The 21,227-nt window shown below is 42.7% G+C and overlaps 1 protein-coding gene across 1 annotated transcript in view; it reads right to left on the bottom strand.

The window, feature by feature from the left end:
* Window positions 1-18,330, bottom strand: part of SCN11A (sodium voltage-gated channel alpha subunit 11) — an 81,686-nt gene extending 63,356 nt beyond the window's left edge. The window contains exons 1-7 of the mRNA XM_027523460.1: window positions 18,064-18,330; window positions 15,162-15,280; window positions 14,105-14,206; window positions 11,293-11,421; window positions 9,617-9,720; window positions 5,103-5,282; window positions 4,274-4,337 (exon numbers count right to left, since the gene is read on the bottom strand). Of these exons, the coding sequence (XP_027379261.1) occupies window positions 4,274-4,337; window positions 5,103-5,282; window positions 9,617-9,720; window positions 11,293-11,421; window positions 14,105-14,206; window positions 15,162-15,280; window positions 18,064-18,330 (965 nt within the window). The remainder of the gene's footprint in view (window positions 1-4,273; window positions 4,338-5,102; window positions 5,283-9,616; window positions 9,721-11,292; window positions 11,422-14,104; window positions 14,207-15,161; window positions 15,281-18,063) is intronic.
* Between the last annotated feature and the right edge of the window lie 2,897 nt (window positions 18,331-21,227).

Genomic DNA, 21,227 nt, shown 5'->3' with positions numbered 1-21,227 from the left:
TCTCACTTCCACTGTATAATCATAAGGGATTTGATTTAGGTCATACCTGAATGGTCTAGTGGTTTTCCCTACTTTCTTCAATTTCAGTCTGAATTTGGCAATAAGGAGTTCATGGTCTGAGCCACAGTCAGCTCCTGGTCTTGTTTTTGTTGACTGTATAGAGCTTCTCCATCTTTGGCTGCAAAGAATATAATCAATCTGATTTTGGTGTTGATCATCTGGTGATGTCCATGTGTAGAGTCTTCTCTTGTGTTGTTGGAAGAGGGTGTTTCTATGACCAGTGCATTTTCTTGGCAAAACTCTATTAGTCTTTGCCCTGCTTCATTGCGTATTCCAAGGCCAAATTTGCCTGTTACTCCAGGTGTTTCTTGACTTCCTATTTTTGCATTCCAGTCCCCTATAATGAAAAGGACATCTTTTTTGGGTGTTAGTTCTAAAAGGTCTTGTAGGTCTTCATAGAACCGTTCAACTTCAGCTTCTACAGCGTTACTGGTTGGGGCATAGACTTGGATTACTGTGATATTGAATGGTTTGCCTTGGAAACGAACAGAGATCATTCTATCGTTTTTGAGATTGCATCCAAGTATTGCATTTTGGACTCTTTTGTTGACCATGATGGCTACTCCATTTCTTCTGAGGGATTCCTGCCCACAGTAGTAGATATAATGGTCATCTGAGTTAAATTCACCCATTCCAGTCCATTTTAGTTCGCTGATTCCTAGAATGTCGACATACAATATTGTAAAGTAATTAGCCTCCAATAAAATAAATAAATTTATTTAAAAAGTTAGGTCTACATGTGGAGCAATTCTCAATGAAACAAACTGGACACTAGCAGTAAACTGGATATAAGAGTCTAAAGAAAGATCCACACAGAGTCAGGTAGGAAGGGAGGGGAAGCAATTAGGTTGGGACTCACACCCGTAGGAAGGGACACAGAAGAAAGGGATATCAGAGGCTCAGAGATCCTTCCTGGGGGGTAAAGGGTTTGAATATCATCCTGGGCAGGCCAGCCCTAGGGTCTAACACTAGGACAAAAAGTTCCCTTAGCTGGTTTGAAATCTAGTGGGATTTACAGGAGGGCTATAACAAACTGAGACTCTGCTCACAAGGACATACACATGTTTGCTTAATCTCAGGAATAAGGTAGGTGCCTACTCTCACCACTTCTATTTAACTTGATATTGGAAGTCCTAGCCATAGCAATCAGCCAAAAAAAAGAAATGAAAGGCATCCAAATTGGAAGAAAAGGGACTTCCCAGGTGGTCCAGTGGCTAAGACTCTACATTCCCAATGCAGGGGGCCCAGGTTTAGTCCCTGGTCAAGGAAAGTAGATCCCATGTGCCACAATCAAGAATTCACATGCCACAAGAAAGATGGAAGACCCCTAATTAAACATAAAAGCTTTTGCACAGCAAAGGAAACCATAACATTAGTCGCTCAATCATGTCTGACTCTGCAATCCCATAGACTGTAGCCCACCAGGCTCCTCTGTCCATGGAATTCTCTAGGCAAGAATATTGGAGTGGGTAGCCATTTCCTTCTCCAGGGGATTGTCCAGACCAAGGATCAAACCCAGGTCTCCTGTGGCCTTTACCATCTGAGCTACCAGGGAAGCCTAAGATGAAAAGACAACCCTCAGAATGGGAGAAAATAATTGCAAATGAAGCAACTGACAAAGGATCAATCTCCAAAATATACAAGCAGCTCAGGAAGCTCAGTATCAGAAAAACAAACAACCCAGTCAAAAATGGGCAAAAGATCTAAACAGACATTTCTCCAAAGAAGACATACAGATGGCTAATAAACACATGAAAAATGCTCAGCATCACTTACTATGGGAGAAATGCAAATCAAAACTACAGTGCGGTATTACCCCATACAGTCAAAATGGCCATCATCAAAAAATCTACAAACGATGCTGGAGAGGATGTGAAGAAAAGAGAACCCTCTTGCACTGTTGGTAGGAATGTAAATTGGTAACAGCCACTATGGAGAACAGTATGGAGATTTCTTAAAAAACTAGGAATAAAAGTACCATATGACCCAGCTAGCCTACTACTGGGTATATACCCTGAGAAAACCATTCTAAAAAACACATGTACCCCAGTGTTCATTGCAGCACTATTTACGTAGCCAGGACATGAAAGCAACCTAGATGTCTATTGACAGATGAACAGATAAAGAAGTTGTGGTACATATAGACAATGGAATATTACTCAGCCATAAAAAGGAGTGAATTTGAATCAGTTCTAATGAGATGGATGAAACTAGAGCTTTTTATAGAGAGTGAAGTAAGTCAGAAAGAGAAATGCAAGTATCATACATAATGTATCTATATGATCTAGAAAATCTACAAAAATGGTACCGATGAACCTATTTGTAGGGCAGGAATAGAGACACAGACATAGAGAACATACTAGTGGACACAGTGGGGGAAGGAGAGGAGGGGAATAATTGAGAGAGTAGCATTGAAACATATAATTACCATATGTAAAACAGATAGCTAGCAGGAATTTCCTGTATGACACCTGGAGCTCAACCTGGTGCTCTGTGATAACCTAGAGGGGTGGGATGGGGTGGGAAGTGGGAGGGAGGTTGAAGAGAAAGGAAACATATGTATAGCTATGGCTGATTCATGCTTATGTATGGCAGAAACCAACACAACACTAGAAAGTAATTATACTCCAATTAAAAATAAATAATATATTTTTTTTAAAGATGGAAGATCCTGTGTGACACAACTAAGATCCGGCGCAGCCAAATAAATAAATATTCAAATTGGAAGGGAAGAAGTAAAACTGTCACTATTTGCAAATGATATGATACTACAGATAGAAAATTAAAGTCTCCATCAAGAAAACTGTTTAGAACTAATAAATGAATTCAGTAAAATTTTAGGAATCAAGATTCAGAAATCTGTTGCATTTTATATACTAAAAATGAACTGTAGGCATATATGTCCTCTTGACGATCATTCTAGAGAGCTCAACAAACCTTGTATTAGATTATAGTCTAATATGTCTAATAAGTCTGACCTAATCAGAACCTGTGACCACTACAAGACTTCCCTAATTTTACAGACAGTGTTACATCTCTGTTATTTCTCTCTGTATTTACACTCATCACACTTTCAAGAATTTACTGTACATCTCTCTTCCCTGAAAGATGTCAGTTTCAAGAGGGCAGCACTCCTTTATATGTACTTGGATTCCTAGGACCTAAGACAGAGTTTGGCATGCTGTTGGCCCTTGATACATATTTGTTATTGATAAATGAATGTAGTCTATTTCATCAGAGTGCCTAGCATATTATCTTAATTTGAAATACACTCAGACTTCCCTGGTGATAAGGAGATAAGAATAGCCTACCAATGCAGGGAACATGGGTTCAATCTCTGGTCTGGAAAGATCCCACATGCTGAGGGGCAACTAAAGCCCATGCGCCACAACTACTGAGCCCACTCTCTAGAGCCTGGGAGTGCAACCAGTGAGATCCCTGTGCTCCAACCACTGAAGGCCATGCATCCTAGAGCTGCACACCACAACTACTGAGCCTGTGTGCTGCAACTCCTGGAGCCTAAGCACCTACAGCCTGCGCTCTGCGACAAGAGAAGTCACTGCATTGAGAAGCCCGCATACCACAATTAGACAATAGCCCTGCAAACCACAACTAGAGAAAGCCGCATGCACAGCAGTGAAGATCCAAGGAAACCAAAAGAAAACAACATCATCAGAAAGAAACACACTCAATAAATCTTCACAGAATCTCTCAACTCAGAGGACTACTAGAATAAGGAAGGATATCCCCAGAGGGCTACTAGCTGCTGAGGTGAATGTGTATGAACACACATAAAATAGTGTGGGCAATCAGGGGCAGTGGTGGTCACATATCAACAAATAGAAGATGTATGCTGAGATGTCTTGTGTCAGGGCCATGTCATTGATCAGTAAATAGGTCTAAATGGGGCTTTCAGTCACAATATCCTTTCTGACCTTTGATGGTCTTGCATATCCACTCCATAAAGTTGAAATATCACTATGTTTTCAGTAGGTTTCTTACCAGATACAAATTCAACATAATTTGGGGGAGAGTACAGTTCTAGACATTGGGAAATAATTTCTAATTTAGTAATGCATGTCAAAATTTGTTCAGACACTTGAAATAATCAGTGGTGTTTGAGGACTATCACCACTGTTTGCATAAGTCATTAGATGAAGACTGTTTGCCACATCACTCCAAATAGATAGAATGAAGAATATAAACATCTTACCTGTTGCCCATCCACATGCCACACATTTTGAATTCAGTGGACTCTTCCTTTTTAAAGCAATAGTCTGAGGGGGGAAAGAATTATAAACTCAGGTTGAAAAAAAATAACACTGAAAGGAAAGAGAATAGCAAATATGCCAAATTATGCTAGAAAAAGATGGTCCATAATCTTCCAAAATGATCAAGGTGATCAAAGTGATCCCAATGAAATGATCCAGAGAGAAACTAGAGCCTAAGCCCTCAGGATGATGCAAGAAAAGAAGAGGGAGAAGGAGAAGGAAGGAGAAATAAGAGGAGGAAGCAGTGACACGATAACCACTTTGCTTCTCAGTACATAGAACTGAACCAGAGACCACCCTTGGGAGAAGCTGGACACAGGGTCAGCCCATGAGAAGCTCAAAAACCAAGACAGACGTGGAGAAAGTATGGCCACATGAAATTCAGGACACATGAAATTGATACAGGGTTGACCTCAGAGTGGAGAGGGGGCAACATAAAAGGAGCAACATCACTGAAGAAAATACTTGGGTAGAGGGAGGCACTGTGGGAAGTTGCTGGTCCCCTTTGACCAAAGCCAGGCACTCTGAAGGCATCTGTAAAATGTGACAAGGAAGTGGGCGGATATGAAAGCTGACACCACTGTTATAGATGTGCAACTTCAGGCTTTTCCTTCTCCATGAAAATCCAGAGAAGGAGGCAGTTCTCTAAGAAATTCACCTGCCCACATGAGAATCCTAGAGGACTCATAACACAGACCGATAGATAGTACAAGTGGGGATAAATAAAAAGTAACCATGCACAAACCAAGAAGTGAACGGTGGGGTGTTTACCTTGATAGTAATCTTGATAGTGATGTTTACAGGAATTACTGACACATTTGTACCTCAGATTTCCCATGAAGAGCTGCTGACCTACCAGGGCGAAGATGCTGAGGCAAAAGAGAGCCAGGATCATCACATCGACAAGCTTCTTCACAGAGTGCAGCAAGGCCCCAACAATGACCTTCAAACCTGAGGAAGAAAACAGGTGTGGGGAGAAGACCCCTACTCACACACGCACTTAGGACACAGGCAAGGAACAGTAAGGCTTCCAAAGTCGTTTGATTGCAGGCTGGCTTTGGAAACTGACCTGACCTGGAATTCTGAAGCTGAAAGTTCTAGTTCCGACTCTGTACCTTAAAAGCTATTTGCCATCAGAGCCATCCACTGGTCTAGGACTTGACCTCTTTATCCCGCCCTATAGATGCCACAGGGTTGCTCTGAAGGGCAAGTGAGAAAACTCTGAGCAGAAACTTGCCACAAAAACATAAGCTATAACTTGATGACAGCTGTGCAGTCACTTCCCTGACTGGGGGTCACAGGCAACATGAATGCCAAAGTGAAGAACTGAAGCTGCATTTAACATTTGGTAGCTACTGCCTACAGTAACACACACAAGGCGCCTGGAGATATGGCTAAATTGGTGGGTGGGGGGTGACTGCAAAGAAAGCTGGAAGAGGGAGCTCTGCCTGGACCCCAATCATGAAGATGTCTGAGGGAAAAAACTCAGATTACTACTTATAATCAGGGCTTTTTAAAAATTCATTCAAGAAATATTTACCAAGCACCTTCAAGGTCCATGATACAGTGTTTGGCTGCCAGAGTTACAAAATAAAAAGGACACAGTCAGGCAGTGTGTCGATAAATGTTTAAAAATCAGCTTTCTGCAGAGAGGGGAGGACACAGGGAGAGTCCCCCTCTGCAGCATTTACAAAGGCCCTGGTTTGCTACATTCTGGAGTGTGGACCCTTCTCCTCCCTCCACGCACCCCTCTCCTGGTTTGCTCAATTCTTGAGTGTGGATCCTTCTCCCTCCACACACCCTTCTCCTGGTTTGCTACATTCTGGAGTGTAGACCCTTTTCCTCCCTCCATGCACCCCTCTCCTGCAGCTGCTTTCAAGCCACCACCGTGACAGCCCTGGACACACAGTGGGAAACAGTCTGCTGGGGAATGAGAACAAGTCAGTCCCGGTACAATACTGATTCACAGGCTCTGCTCTCAATGGGTTCTGCTCTCTGGAGAAAGAAATTAGCAGATGGCATCTCTAATGTGTGGGATGTCACTGAGTGACAAAGTTTCAGCATAAACCATGAATGGTAGACTTGAGAACACAAAGCAGCATCTGATGGGAGGCCAAGCCTGCCACGACGACCTTCCCACCAAGGGTGATGCTCCGTGAGGAGGAGACTTTGGACCAAGCTGGGACATTCACTGGCTTCACCACTGCACTCACGTTCATGCCAAGATCGTGCTTTCCCTGCACGGTCAGGGGCACCAAACGTAAAAATACTCTAACCTCATCTATGCTTGATTTTTTATCTATAACAAGAGGCTTGCTTGTGTCTTCCCCAAAGCAAGATGATCTGGATGAAAGGTAGTTGTGATTCCAGAATTATTTTTACATAGCCCCATAAAAGATTGTATCTTATACTCTTCGTTCCACAAAAAGCACTGGACTCAGTGGAAGAAGGTAAGGGTGGGATGATTTGAGAGAATAGCATTGAAACATATACATTATCAGATGTAAAGTTACCATAATGGCTCAGTGGTAAAGAATCTGCCTGCCAGTACAGGAGACACCAGAGAACACGGGTTCGATCCCTGGATCAGGAAGATTCCCGGAGAAGGGAATGGAAATCCACTCCAGTATTCTTGCCTGGAAAATCCCATGGACAGAGAAGCACAGCAGGCTATGGCCCAGGGGGTCGCAAAGAGTCAGAAATGACTGAGCATGCATGCACCATATGTAAAATAGATGACCAGTGCAAGTTCAGTGCGTGAAGCGGGGCACCCAAAGCCAGTGCTCTGGGACAAACTGGAGAGATGGGGTGGGGAGGGGTGTGGGAGAGGGGTCCAGGATGGAGGGATACATGTATACCTATGGCCAATTCTTGTTCATGTATGGCAAAAACCATCACAATATTGTAAAGTAATTATCTTCCAATTAAAATAATTTAAATTAAAAAACAAAAAGTATCCAGGGATCTCATGTAGTTCATGAGTCAAAATGGAGAGTGTGTTTACCTGCTCAGAGATGAAGAAGGGAACACAAAAGTTGCTAAGTGACTGCCTGAATGTGTATTTATATTTTATCCACATGAGATATGAGGGGCTCAGCTCAGGCAGAAACCCCCAAATCCACCTGGGAAACCAAGGTCCACCTTGTAAAAGAGGAAGAGAAAAGGAAAGAGAGACTAGTTCTACATAAAGTATCCTCTGTCAGTTTCTTCATCACCATGCTGTTGTTTTTCTGGAGTTTCCAAAAATAGTCTACTACCTCTGTATGAAAAAAGATTCAAATTGCCTGGAGTTCTGATAAAAGAGACTGGAAGAAGAAGGGAAGAAGAGAGGAGGGAAGGAGTCCAGAGAGAGAATAACTTTTAATACTTTTTTTGTAGAGGACAGGAGAAGGAGAAGACTGTGCCACAATCATCTCATTTTTGATAAACTGGAATTCATAGTTACAACCCATCCTGGGCTTCACCTTGATCACAGAGCTGATCTGGGTTCCAGGAGACCACTTTTTCTCTCCTTCCTACTTTACTGGTGGCTCCTATTCATCTCCTTTGCCGGCTTTTCCTCTCTCCCCTCCCCTTTAGGGTCTCAGGGCCTCGTGGGTCTCAGTCCTGCGTCCTCTTCTACTTTCCATCTATGCTCATTTTCTTTGTAACCTCATCAGATTCCATGGCTCTAAATATCATCTATAGTCTTCTAATCTCTGAAATGATACCTGCAGCCTTGAACATCAGCTTGTATTTCTAATTGCCTGCTTGGTACTCTGACTTGGATGTCTCACAGCCATCTCAAACAGAATGTGTCTGAAGCTAACCCCCAATCTGACCCCTGAGGCCTGCTTCTCTCACAGTCTTCCTTTTCTCATTCAGAGATGATTCCATCTTTCCAGTCACCCAGACAAAAACCTTGACTCATCCTTGACTCCTCTTTTGCTCACATCATGTATATGGTCAACCTGTCAGAAAGTCCCACTATTTCTACCTTTAAATTTATACAGAATCTGACCACCATTCACCTACTCCTCTTCTACTGCCTGATCTGAGGGCGCCACTGCTTCTTGCTTGGATTATGGCAGTGGCCCCATGTGTCAGTTTGGGCCCTCTGAGAAGTAGACACTCTGAGACCAGATTACTGGAGATTTGGGGGGAAATGCCTATGAGGAATAGTCTGAAGGGAGGGAATGGAGGGTGGAGAGAGCCGCAGACTGTGACCCAGAGCTGACATCTGGAAAAGGAGAGCAGGAAGGAAGCAGGATAGATAGGAAGGGCTTCAGACTGCAGTGCATATGGGAGATAGTCTCACCCTGGTTACTGAGAAGCCCCTGAGTCAAAGTCCCCCATAGAGAAGTCCCATACCCTTTAGGGGTGGGCCTGCACTAGCGCTCCCCAGATGCAGGGAAAGCATGATTTTGGCATGAACATGAATGCAGTGGTGAATCCAGAGAGGGGGCAGCTGGGACCTTTCATCAACTGTGCTCCCTGCAGCAGGAGATCTGAGCAGCATGCATCCATGGTAACCAACATGCCACCTGCTTGGTCTTCCTGCTTCTTCCTTTGCTCCCCCGAGTTCTGTTCCCCACACAACAGCCAGAGTAATTCTTCTACAGCCTGAGTCAGGTCATGGGACTCCTCTGCTCAAAGCCCTTGCATGGCTCCCACTTCTCTCAGAGGAAAGCCCAAGACTTCCTGGGACTTAGGTGCTTCCCCTTCACCTTTGTGGTCCTTCCTCCCCCACCTAGACCCTCACTCTGTCTGCTCCAGCCCCATCCACATCTTTCATATTCCCTGGTCTGTGGACCGGCTGCTTCCTAGGCTCTGGATACTCTTCCCCATATGTCTGCTTGTGAAACTTCCTCACCAATTTCAAATCTGCTCACATCTCACCTTTCCAATTGACACCTATACTAACCACCCCACCGAAAACTGCAACCTGCTTCCTTGAACCCCATGACTTCCAAGAGCCATCAGGTTACCTATTTTTCCATTTCATTTTTCCATGAAAAAGCATGCCATATAATTTATTTATTTATTATAGTTATCACTTCAGTCCATTTCCCAATCCCCCACCTAGAATGTAAACTCCATGAAGGCAGGGACCTTTGTCTGTTTGCTCACCGATATATCCCAGGCAGGTAGCACAGTGCGTATCAGGGGCTCAGTACATATTTGTTGAATGATGAAATAAATGAATAAAGAGCATTGTTTGTTAGTTTTTGGTTTACATGACATATTTAGAAATTTTAACTATTCTCTTCTGCTAAGAGTCAATGTTGAAAGTTAGAGTGACTTACCTGAAATTACTGAAATTGCTTTCAAAGCTCTGAATACTCGGAAGGTACGCAGGGATGACAGACTGAAGCTGCTGTCATTGATATATGGAGAATATGATACAAATCTATAAGACAAAGCACAAGGAAAGTCCAGGCTTGCTCAGTCATGTATCTGTCCTACACATCTCCACAAAAGTCCCAAGTAATTACAGCCTGGGTTCTGTCCACCAGCATGAAATCTGCAGCCTCCCCTTCCAGCCCCACCATCATCTCAAGACCTGGCAATGTCACTCTCTATTGCTGTGGACCCAGGGACCATAGATTGCACAGGAGACTCTTCTCAGCTGATCTTTATATTTGGACATAGTTGGGGATTCCTTGAAATAGTCATGGCAGCTGTAGCTACATTCATGGATAACAGAAATCAACTTAAACATTTATTGACTTGCTACCAAGTTCCAGGCCCCAGTACACGTCCCTAAGGTCTCTCAACCATGCGGTCAAGTCCAGAAGGAGCCTAGGCAGCCTGGCTTCAGAGCCCGTATTCTTCGGCATTGTACTATACCACCTCTCAATAACATCTGACTATTGACCTTGAAATGTAAAACTCTGAAATTACTAGTACTTACCTCAAAGGGCTTTTGTGAATATTAAACAAAAATATACGCAAAGTGCTTAAGACAATGGCTGGTACTAATTAAATAAGGTTGGGTTTATTATTACTGTGCTGGCAATGGGCCATTGTTTCTCTTGCTTTTTATTTTGCTCATCATTCAGATGCCAGATTGATGTCCTCTCCTTCAAAAAGAACTTCAACTCTCACTCTTGCTATATACAACAACTAACTCAAAATGGACCATAAACATAAACACAAGAGCCAAAATAATAACACTTCTAGAAGGAAACATGACAGAAACTCCTTGAGCTTTCAGTAGACAAAGATGTTCTAGACCCTTTGTTCCCGCTCCATCTTCTGACAGCCAGAACGATGCACAGCATCCCATGCTAGCACTAACTGTAGCCGGTTTTAATGGTCATGCTTCATTGGGCTTCCCTAGTGGCTCAGATGATAAAGAATCCGCCTGCAAGGCAGGAGACCTGGGTTTGATCCCTGAGTCAGGAAGATCACCCAAAGAAGGGAAAGGCTACCCACTCCAGTATTCTTGCCTGGAGAATCCCATGGACAGAGGAGCCTAGAGGGCTACAGTCCATGGGGTCTCAAAGAGTCGGACACGACTGAGCGACTAAGCACACACGCAAATGCTTCACATCCCCTCTGAACTGCGAACAGAGTGAGAATCATGAATGATGGTTTTCTCATTATCACAACCCTGGGTCCACAGAGCCTGGCCCCATAACAGGTCAGTGTTTGGTGAGTAAATGGCTGAAAAAGTAAGACCATGAGTATTTGACCAGAAATGGATTTGTGGGGGATTCCCTGGCAGTCCAGTGGTTACGACTCAGCACTCTCACTGCCATGGCCCAGATTCAGTCCCTGGTTGGGGGGTTGGGGGGGAACAGATAGAAAGGATGAAGTGGATTTGTGTGTGTGAAGTCCTCTGGCCAGTTGGCTACATGGTGCAGTTCAGTGCCAACCAACTACTTGGCTGTACTCAGCCACTCATGTGGATCCACAAAGAACCCAGATGGAAGCCAAAGGGCTTCTTTCCCACCAGCAAAAATCTTAACATTCTTACGCTGTTGCAATGACAATGGAGTCCAGCCAGTTCCACGGATCTCGCAGGAAAGAAAACTCATCCAGAATAAAACCTCTTGCCAATATTTTAACTAATGCTTCAAATAAATAAATCCCAAGGAAGACATACCTACAAAGCAAATCATCCAGAAGAAGAAATATGATAAGTGATGTGAAACACAGAGAGCCCCTCTATGTGATCTGACCTTCATGAGGTTTGATTCCATTTTAATGTGACATTTAACATTACGGTCTTAGGAAATCAGAGTTCAGAAAGGCAAGGTCCTCAAGCAAGTTCTGATATTTGGGATTTCTGATAAACAGGTCCATGAATAAAGTTGCAAAGCTGTTTTTAAATCACTAGCTTCATAGCCATTTTCTTGAGAAAAGTTTCAGCCAGCATGGACAGTCTTTTCAACAAATGGTATTGGGACAGCTAGATATCCACATTTAAAAGAATGAAGTTGGACCTTTACATCATGTACAAAAATTAAACTCAAAATGGATTAAAGCTAAATGTAAGACCTGAAACTATAAGAGTCCTAGAAGGTAATATTTGCAAATCATTAATCTGATGAGAGGTTAATATTTGAACTACATAAAGAACTCCTACAAAGTCAACAACAAAAAAATTAAATAATCCAGCTTTAAAATGGCCAAATGACTTGAATGAACATTTCTTCAAAGATTATATACCAATTGCCAACCAGCCTATGAAAAGATGTTCAGTATCACCAATCATCAGAAAAATGCAAATCAAAACCACAATGAGATATCACTCATACTCACTAGAATACTCACTAGAATAGCCACTTTTAAAAAAAATAGAAAGTAAGTGTAGGTGAGGATGTGGCAAGATTAAAACTCTTGTGCACTAGTGGTGGGGTTATAAAATAGTGAAACCACCAAATATTTAGCATGAAGAACCTTCAAAAGATTAGAATTACCATATGATTTGGCAATTGCACTTCTAGGTATATATACAAAATAACTGAGAGCAGAGTCTTGAAGAGATACTTGCACAACCATGTTAATAGCAGCAGTATTCACAATAGCCGAGAGGTAGAAGCAACCCAAATGTTCACTGACAGATGAACAAATTAATAAAATGTGGTACACACATACTATAAAATATTACTGAGTCTTGGAAAGAAATCCTGTCACATGCAGCAATATGGATGAACCCTGAGGTCATATACTAAGGGAGATAAGCTAGTTTAAAAAGACAAAGGTTAAATGATTCCTTTATATGAAGCACCTAGAGTAATCAAATACATAGAGACATGAAGTATAATGGTGGTTTCCAGGGAAACCTGGAGGGGAAGGCAGAATGAGGAGTTATTATGTAATGAGTACAGTTTCAGTTTTGCAAGATGAAAAATAGTTGTGGAGACGGAGAGTGGTAATCGTTGCACAACTGTGTGAATGTACTTAATACCACAGATCTGTACACCTAAAAGTGATTAAAATGGCAAATTTATGGTAATATGTATTTTATCACAATTAAAAAAAAGAAAACTATTTCCATTTTATTCCTTTAGTCCTTCATCATGTTCTGTCTTCTCATTTATTTCCCTTCTTCTCCTTCCTCCTCCTCCAAAAGATAATATCCTATTTCTCTTGTTATAATTCCAATAAAAAGTGCTTGGTTGGTGTGCACACACACACCATACACATACTGGTCCCACATCTGGGACAGAAACAATTCATTTGAACAATCTGCTGGTTCAGATTAAAAGTGGACCTTTTCTGGTAGAATATCCAGTCATTGTTAGCCTTCAAAGCTAAAGAACTAAGGTCTTAGGAACTTGAAAAATCCTAAAGCAGCTAGTTACAAGAGCAGAAATGGTCATGAGGCTGCCTTGGGAAAGAACTACTTCCTGCTTCAGCTTTTTCCTAAACTGCTCACCTTTCAGGTGACAAATAAACACAGAAGCATAATTACTGTGTGCCCTGAGATGCCATCTTTCAAACTCAGGTATAATTTATAAAAATTATGGGTCTTTTTTAAAAAAAGGCTGTAATTGCAGATGTGTAGGATTCTGCACGGAGAAGGCAATGGCATCCCACTCCAGTACTCTTGCCTGGAAAATCCGATGGATGGAGGAGCCTGGTGGGCTGCAGTCCATGGGGTCGCTAAGAGTCGGACACGACTGAGCGACTTCACTTTCACTTTTCACTTTGATGCATTGGAGAAGGAAATGGCAACCCACTCCAGTGTTCTTGCCTGGAGAATCCCAGGGACGGGGGAGCCTGTGAGTCGGACACGACTGAAGCGACTTACAGCAGCAGCAGCAGCAGCAGCAGGATTCTGCAAGTTTTCATCCAGATCTCAAACAAATGAGACAGCCACCTCTGACTTCAATTTCTGTCTAGCCATCTGGCCTTCCACCTCTCACCCTACCATTCTCTCTTTTCTAGCAGAAGCCTGGCCAATGGTGGGACATGCAGACCAAAATGACATCTGCTGTGGAGTAGAACCATGCCCAGCAGGAAGCAGCGCTCGAGTTCTCCATGAGAGGGAGACTTCAACCCTCCAGGCAAATCAGGCCCACTTGGGTGTGTCACTGTCAATTCAACCATAGTTAGGGTATCCAGTCAGGGTCATGGATGTCCAGCTAGTAAACCCATTTCTAAGACTCTATTCTGAGAAAGTTTCAAAATGAAACTGACTCTGCCAGCATTGGTGTTGGGGATCTAAGATTATGGGTGACTTTTTCTTCTCTCCATAGCCAAACTCTGATATAATCATGATTCTTTAAGGTCTATTTGCTTAAAAACATAGGATAAATGTGTGCAGGAAAAATACTTACTCAGCATGGTCAGTTTTCACATCAATGCTGCTCTTCTGATGAGCCAAGGCCATGAACACGCAGTTGATGATGACAGTACAGATGATGAACATGCTGAACAACGTGAGCGGGGCTGTTAAGGCAGGTGCACTGCAGGACGGCCCATGTCACTGGTTATTGTAGCAGAGGCTGCAGGGGTCCCTGCAGGACCCTTTTTCTGCAGAAGCATCTGTCTTTTGTGAGTGCTGACTGGAACAACCCACAGCTGCCCCCTTTCTTGAAGAATTGTCCTCGAATGGCAGCCTCTCACCCTGCAAGGCTACATGCCCTTGCCACACGTCTGACCCACAGACTTGCAAAAACTCGCCGTCTGGCTTCCAGGTGGGGCAGCTCTGTGATACAACCCATGCTCTGAAGATCCCTGTGGGCTCAGGCTGATGCCTGATGTAGCCTCAGCTAAGGCCCTGTCCTTGTTTGGCTCCTCCTTTTGCTCTATGATGTTTCCCTTTTTCCTTTTCCAGACGGCACTCCTCCACTAAATCACTTAATTAAGAATCCCATCTCAGGCTCTGCTTCTAGGGAACCCAACTTAAATAGATATTCCTTCCCGTTTTCCTGAGTACTTCATTATGTCTACCAACCCACGCCTGTCTTTTTCACATCTCCCCCGCCTCCCATCTGAAACTGCCAGGTTTCTTCTCATCCCCTGTAAATCTGTACTTTTAACACTAGAAAGTGTTTCCAAAAAAGCTTTAAATACTGTAGTTCTACCACAACTCATTTATCAGTTAAACTCAGTACACAGGTTGCCAACCTGGGTCTCAGCTTAGATGTTCCTTTCTTCAGGAGGCCATTCTTGATGCCTCCAAAGCCCAGCTGAGCCTCTCCTCTCCTCCGAGGCCTCAGGGTCCCAGACGGGGGCCAGCCCCAGCACAGCCCTGCCTGTCATGCAGTGGGGCCACTCAGCCAGTATTTGTTGAAAGAATGGGTTGTTTCCACTCAACAGACACATGAACCCCCCGAGCTTGTGCACGCTTCCCATGACCTGGACTTAGTAAAAGAAGCAACAAAAGGATATGAATGGACTGAGATTCTAATGGCCAAACTTCTGATTGAATTGAAAGGCCCCAAAATGAACAAGGCACGTTTGGCGCTGAAGCGGTAGATTGTTCTCTTTTTGTTCAACACCATAAATGTCTGCCAAAAAAAAAAAAAAGGCAAAAAACCACACAACAGGAATTATATGCAGTGACAAAACAATATTTATCATGAGTTCATCTTAGAGAAAATCTAGTGGAACCATAGGTTGAGGTATGGCTTGTCATATTATGACAGCAGCTTCTGACTAGAGAGTTACCTTCTGAAGCCAGAGGTACTTTCTGAGCAGCTTACACTTCACTTTGGAAGCCAGTAGATCCCCCCCACCCATGTGGCTTAGGTCTCTCTCAGGGCTCCAAGACTCTGATCTGTTGAAAGTCAGTCCTCACGCCTAAAATAACTGTTGAGCTATGGACTTTTCACCCAGTGACATATTCTGGAGGCCACAGAAATGAAGTGCATGGGCCCTGCAAACAAACAAAAAAGAGATAAAGAGTAATAACTGGGTCAAATAAAACCCTTTGTATTGTACTATTTATGGAGATGAGAATTAGAAGAGAACTTGAAGAGACAGAAGTAGAACTGAACATTCACTGGAGTCTCTGCTGCCTTGTCATGGGTATAACCAGGGATGCCAAATCCAGGAAAGATTTGGTGCACTTCTCACCCAAAGTGTCCAATTGGGCCCTGCTGAAAAACGCCTGCTTCCTCCTTGCATCTCTTCCTGGGCTCTGGGCATGAAGCTGCCTCTGGACAAAACCAATGACTCACAGGCTTCTAACATAACCTTCAAACCATCCCCTTTCCATATAACAGTCATCTGCTGTCCCCTTATCGGTTCCCAAGGCTGTTAGTTATAAAAGCCTTCATAGAACTAGGGTCATTCCTGTCTTCCATGTCACTGCTTTTTTCAGACTTGCAGAAAGTACTCCTTGACATGTAATTCAGCATGTTCTCAGACAGGGAAAACAGGTCTTGTCATCCAGGCACAGAAACAGCAGGTTAGCTGCCACCTTGGTTGAGGGACCAGAACTTCAGCCACTGCCAAGCATCAGCTTCCTTCACCGAGTTGTGGAACTTGTCTGCTGGCTATCTGGCAGCAGGGAGAATGTGGACTAGGATGCTTTCTTTTTACTCCATAACAAAATGAAATGGGCTACAGGATTCCTTGAAAGCTATGAGCCCAGGAGTCTAAGACTCATTTTAGGGATTCCGTGTACTTCCTCTGGACAGAAAGATGATTTTAGGGCAGAGAGTAAACCTCTCCTGAGGTGGGTCACCCAGATTAATATGTGGCATGCTATGGCTCTATTTCTGTGCCCTTTGACCTAGATATTTTATTAATGCCTCCTCTGACTGCTTTAAATATTTCAACTAATGGTGTATTTAACTACACTTCCCAAGGTTTTAATGATTTAAAATATAGGTATTTCCTGTCTGCTTGCTGACACATCTCCACTCTTTTCTCTTTCAAAAATGGAAGCTTTGAAAGATAAGAAGTGACCTGTGACTACAGAAAGAACCCTTGGGTTTGAGTCCCAGCTCCACCACTAACGGGCTGCTTGACCTGGTGTAAGCCACTTCCCCATCAAAGCTTTGTTTCCCCATCTGTAAGGTGAAGTGCTAATGACACCACCCATGGTTCACAGGAGTGCTGAGAGCACTGGCATGTGAGGCTGTGGGTGTAAGAGCTCCGAACAAGTATCATGTCTCCTGATTTAAAGGGAGGACCCAGATTTAGAAGAGATGGTCCTAGAACACCCACCCCAGCTGGAACAGAGTCTGTCCTCCCAGGATTCTCCATAACACACCAAGCTGCTGCCTACCTCCTGGGTTCCCTACCCAGACCTGAGGCAGAAGGAGGTCTCCTGGAGTTAACTTATTTCCAATGACTCTGCCTCTAAGAAGCCCCTGGAATCCTGGAGCATTAGGAGAGGGAGAGATAATGAAGTGTTTTTGTTCTTTCATCTCCTTTCTCCTTTCTTGTTCTTCCCACTCATACCACACTTTCCTCCATTACACAGTCCTCATTTGGCCTGGTAATCCCAAGTCTGTTCAGTTCAAGGACGTACAAACCAGGCAATCTTCCTTTGGAGAAGTCAGTTTCTCATGGGTTATAGAGGACTTTCCTCACTGCCCTGGGTTTTTGACCAGCCATCAGAAGAGCTTGAGCTCATACTTCCTCATTCAGGAACCTCTTTGAGAAACTTTTATTAGAATTTCCCTACATCTAGGTAGATAAAACAGCAAGACTATCACGTATGGAGTTTACATAGAATCTGCATGTGCCCACTTGATTACAATATTCTTAAACTTTATTTATTGAGATCCTCTTTTGTGTCAAGTGTTGGTTTGGGGCTTTGACCTTCATATTAATAACCTAACAAGCCTACTGGTTAAGAGTTTCTCAAGGTAAACTTTAGTTGCTGAAACAGACATTCATGGACAGTGGTATTAATCCTTCATATCAGCATCATGTTTTACAGTTTATAAAGTGCCTCCATCGCATGTCTATGCTGTAATGAAGGGAAAGCAGGCGTTGTTCTCATTTTACTGATTATAAAAGTGACAATTAGTGAAATTATTTACCCAAACTTATAAATTCAAGCACTTGAAATGGTCTGTATTCAACCTTTCTGACTGCTGGTCCAGTTCTTTCCTGACACCGTTTTACCCTTCTACTGCTCCTAGTCCTTATCTTCTCCAAGATATGCATTATTATAGAGATAAATTAGTACTGAAAGCCATTCTTAGGATTGGAAATCAAAGACAGGGTGACAGCAAAGGAGAAGTGGGGTCTGGCCTCTTTATAGCCCAAGGAGATCCTTGCAGTGCCAGTTATACTTTGTGGTTACAACACTCCCGTCTCCTCACAGAGGTACCTTATGATTGTGGTAGAATGGGTCCAGGTCTTCTAGGGGCTTTGCTATCAGGTCACGGGGAATGTCACCATAAAGCTTGGGCAACTTTCTGGAGACCTTTAGGTCAAGTTGAGGTCGAGGCTCGCGTTCTGCTGCTTTCCGATCTTTGGACTTATTTTTCTCCTTTTGGATGGCGATCCGCTTCTTGATTGCAGCCAAAGAGTCAGGAGTGAAGGGGCGGAAATTCCTCCCATCTGGAAAGATCACTGGGTAGCACCTGTCATCCATCTTCACCCTTGGGACAGAGACAAGCAGTAAATAGATTCTCAGAGAGATCTGGGAGGTAGAGATTATACTCTAATTTCTTCCCTGAGATTCTACTTTACATGGATAGAACCATGGAGTCTACAGAGTTGAGACTGAGATGGGGGGACCTGGGGAGCTCATTAGCTGTGTGGAAAATCAGAAAAGTTGACCATAATTGTGAATATACCAAGAATTTGGGGCAAACGTGAGACCAAAGCAGAACATCATTCCTGAAGGACCTGGGAACAGGTGAGAAGCTGAGTTCAAGATCAATGAGCAGAAGCAGCAGCTCAGTCTGTAAAACTGAGCACCAAGCAAGACAATAAGACTAAATCAGCTGAACTACTGAAATAGGACCTACTAATGGTAGACAAGTGGTCACAATGTGAACAGGAGAGGAAGGAATAGGGAATCAAATGGGCCATAACTGGGGGTTGTAAAAATCAAAACTATGAGTTCATGAGTCTTTCTTCACCTTTGGTCAGAAAAGTTCTTGAAATGTGATAGGATGGAAACAAAAGAACCATAAACACGGTCATGAACATTTATACTATCATCTATGATCCTATGCCAGCTCCCTTATTTCTGAAATCCAGACCAGGCAGAAGCAAGACTCCAAGGAAGCAAAATGGGTTTGCCAAAGCCAATAGGGTCACTCTATCATGGGATAATAGCTCTGCCAGCCCTTATCCCTGATAGCACTTTCTATAAGGACTTTCTCCACAGCTTCAGACTTAAAACTAGACTCAGGGAAAAAAAATACTGTTTCAGTTGAATGCATTTATTCTCCATATCAAGCATCCTTTTCCTTTCTAATTTACTGAATGACAATCTAGGACTAATTCTCACACTCCTCCAGGGAATTACAATGGGAGTCTGACATAGGACTGGTGTCTTCATTGAACAACCATGTGTTCAGTGCCTGTTCCAGGCACAGTGCTAGGTATTAATGGTGAAAAAAACCTCCATTGCTCCTCCAGGCACTACAGTTATGCTGCCCTGCTGTAGTGGAGAAGACAGATAAAAGACATGAAATTATAACAGAGTAAGACAAATGCTACTCTAGGAAAGGAATAGAGGAGAGTATCTAAGCAGCTTTGCCGAATCAGCGATGGGTTACCAAAGCTTTAATGTCTTAGTTGAGACCTGAAGGAGATGTAAGTCTCAGAGAAGAAAATAAGGGACATCAGAGTGTTGCAGGGAGAGGAAAGAGCATGAACAAAGACACTTGGTTGAAAAAGCACATTATCCATCAACAGGTCTTGTTTGCCCAGAATGGAGATTTTTGTGGAGCATGATGGTCAGTCAGCATCAGAGAGTGTGTGGGGGCCTATAATACTTAGTAAAGATCATGAACTTCACCCTGAGGGTAGGGGGGAGTTGCTAACATTTGAGTTATTACTATTACAGAGGAGAAACACTATCATTTTTTAATATCCCTCTTACTGGTGAGAATGGATAGATTTGGGATAAGGGGATGAAGGAGTTGAGAAGGCTAGAAGAGGAGAAGTGAACTTAGAAACTGTTTCAACGGGTCATAACCACTGAGGATGACCTAATGGAGTAGATGGATTTGAGAGTCATTTAAGAAACAGGTGGATTTGAGTGATAGGAAGGAGCCAAGGCTCCTGGATTGGGCAAGTGGGTTAACAGTGCCACTCACTCACATAGAGAGCACTAGGGAAGGAGAAAGCTATGGGTGAACAGATTCAGTTTAAAACACATGGAGTTGAAGCTATCGACAGGACCTGCAAGCAAAGAGAATCAAGAAGCACTTCAGTACAAGAAAATCACAGCTTATACACATTAGGCTCTGAAAACAGCACATTTAAAATAATAATTAAAAAAAAAAAACCTAAAAACATGGTCAAAATTTCCCTTGAAAGTCCCTTAGGGAGGTACCATATTGAAGAGGCATCTCAATTCATTTGTCAACACATTCAGTACTGCCAGTTTTCTTCCAGTGCCAGAACCAGTCACTCTTTCTTCAGTGAAGAAAGTAGCTGGATTGTGTTTAAGAGTCATAATAAAGGCAACAAAAAAATGTCTTTAAACACACTAAGGGTAATGTAATATTCACAAGGTGTGAGCTGTATGTCAACAGAAACCAAACCTGGGACCATAGATTCAGAGGATTCTGTCCTCCACTCATTCAGGGTCAAGCTCGTAATAGATGTGCCCAGATGATGGAACTGGCTACACTATTTAAATTACTCTTCTCATAAACGTGTATAGTCAAATTTATACAAATGAAGTAAGCATATGATACTCTACTGAGTTTGGCTCTAGAGCTCATAAAAGACATTTAAGACAAGCATAAAGTTCTTTGCTGTAAATAGCATATGAATGTTAGTTGATCCTATAAAATGGTTGAGCCAGGTAAAGACCCTTGATGGCAAAAACTAGACTTTATGCTAAGTTGCAGCAAGAAATACAGTGGAGGGCTCTTGACATAATAATGAGACTATTAAAAAAGAAAATGGACACTCTGATCCTGCTGTTCTGACCCTGAGGTATCTTGGTTGGGTTCTTGAGTAAAAAAGACTTTATAAAAATAAACAACACAAATGAAACTGACAACCCCCTGAAACTGCACACATCAAAATTTGTTATAGACGATGTAATAACTAAAGAACTACATCTTAAATGTAATACTGGGAGGAGGGGGGAAGTATGAAACCATTAGGGAAAATGTAATCAGAAGAATTTTCTGACTAACAATAATAAATAGGTATAAATTAGCATTTGCATCTATAGAGGATAATTTCTCATGAGCTTTGGATAATAACCTGGATATAATGACATGTATTCAAGAGCTGTTCAACACAAGTTTTAGATTCAAATCTTAAGCCACAATTATTTTGGCATTCTTCTTTTAA

Source organism: Bos indicus x Bos taurus, chromosome 22, assembly GCF_003369695.1.
Source record: "Bos indicus x Bos taurus breed Angus x Brahman F1 hybrid chromosome 22, Bos_hybrid_MaternalHap_v2.0, whole genome shotgun sequence".
Classification (NCBI taxonomy): Eukaryota; Metazoa; Chordata; class Mammalia; order Artiodactyla; family Bovidae; genus Bos; species Bos indicus x Bos taurus.
This window is presented reverse-complemented; position numbering and strand designations above follow the sequence as displayed.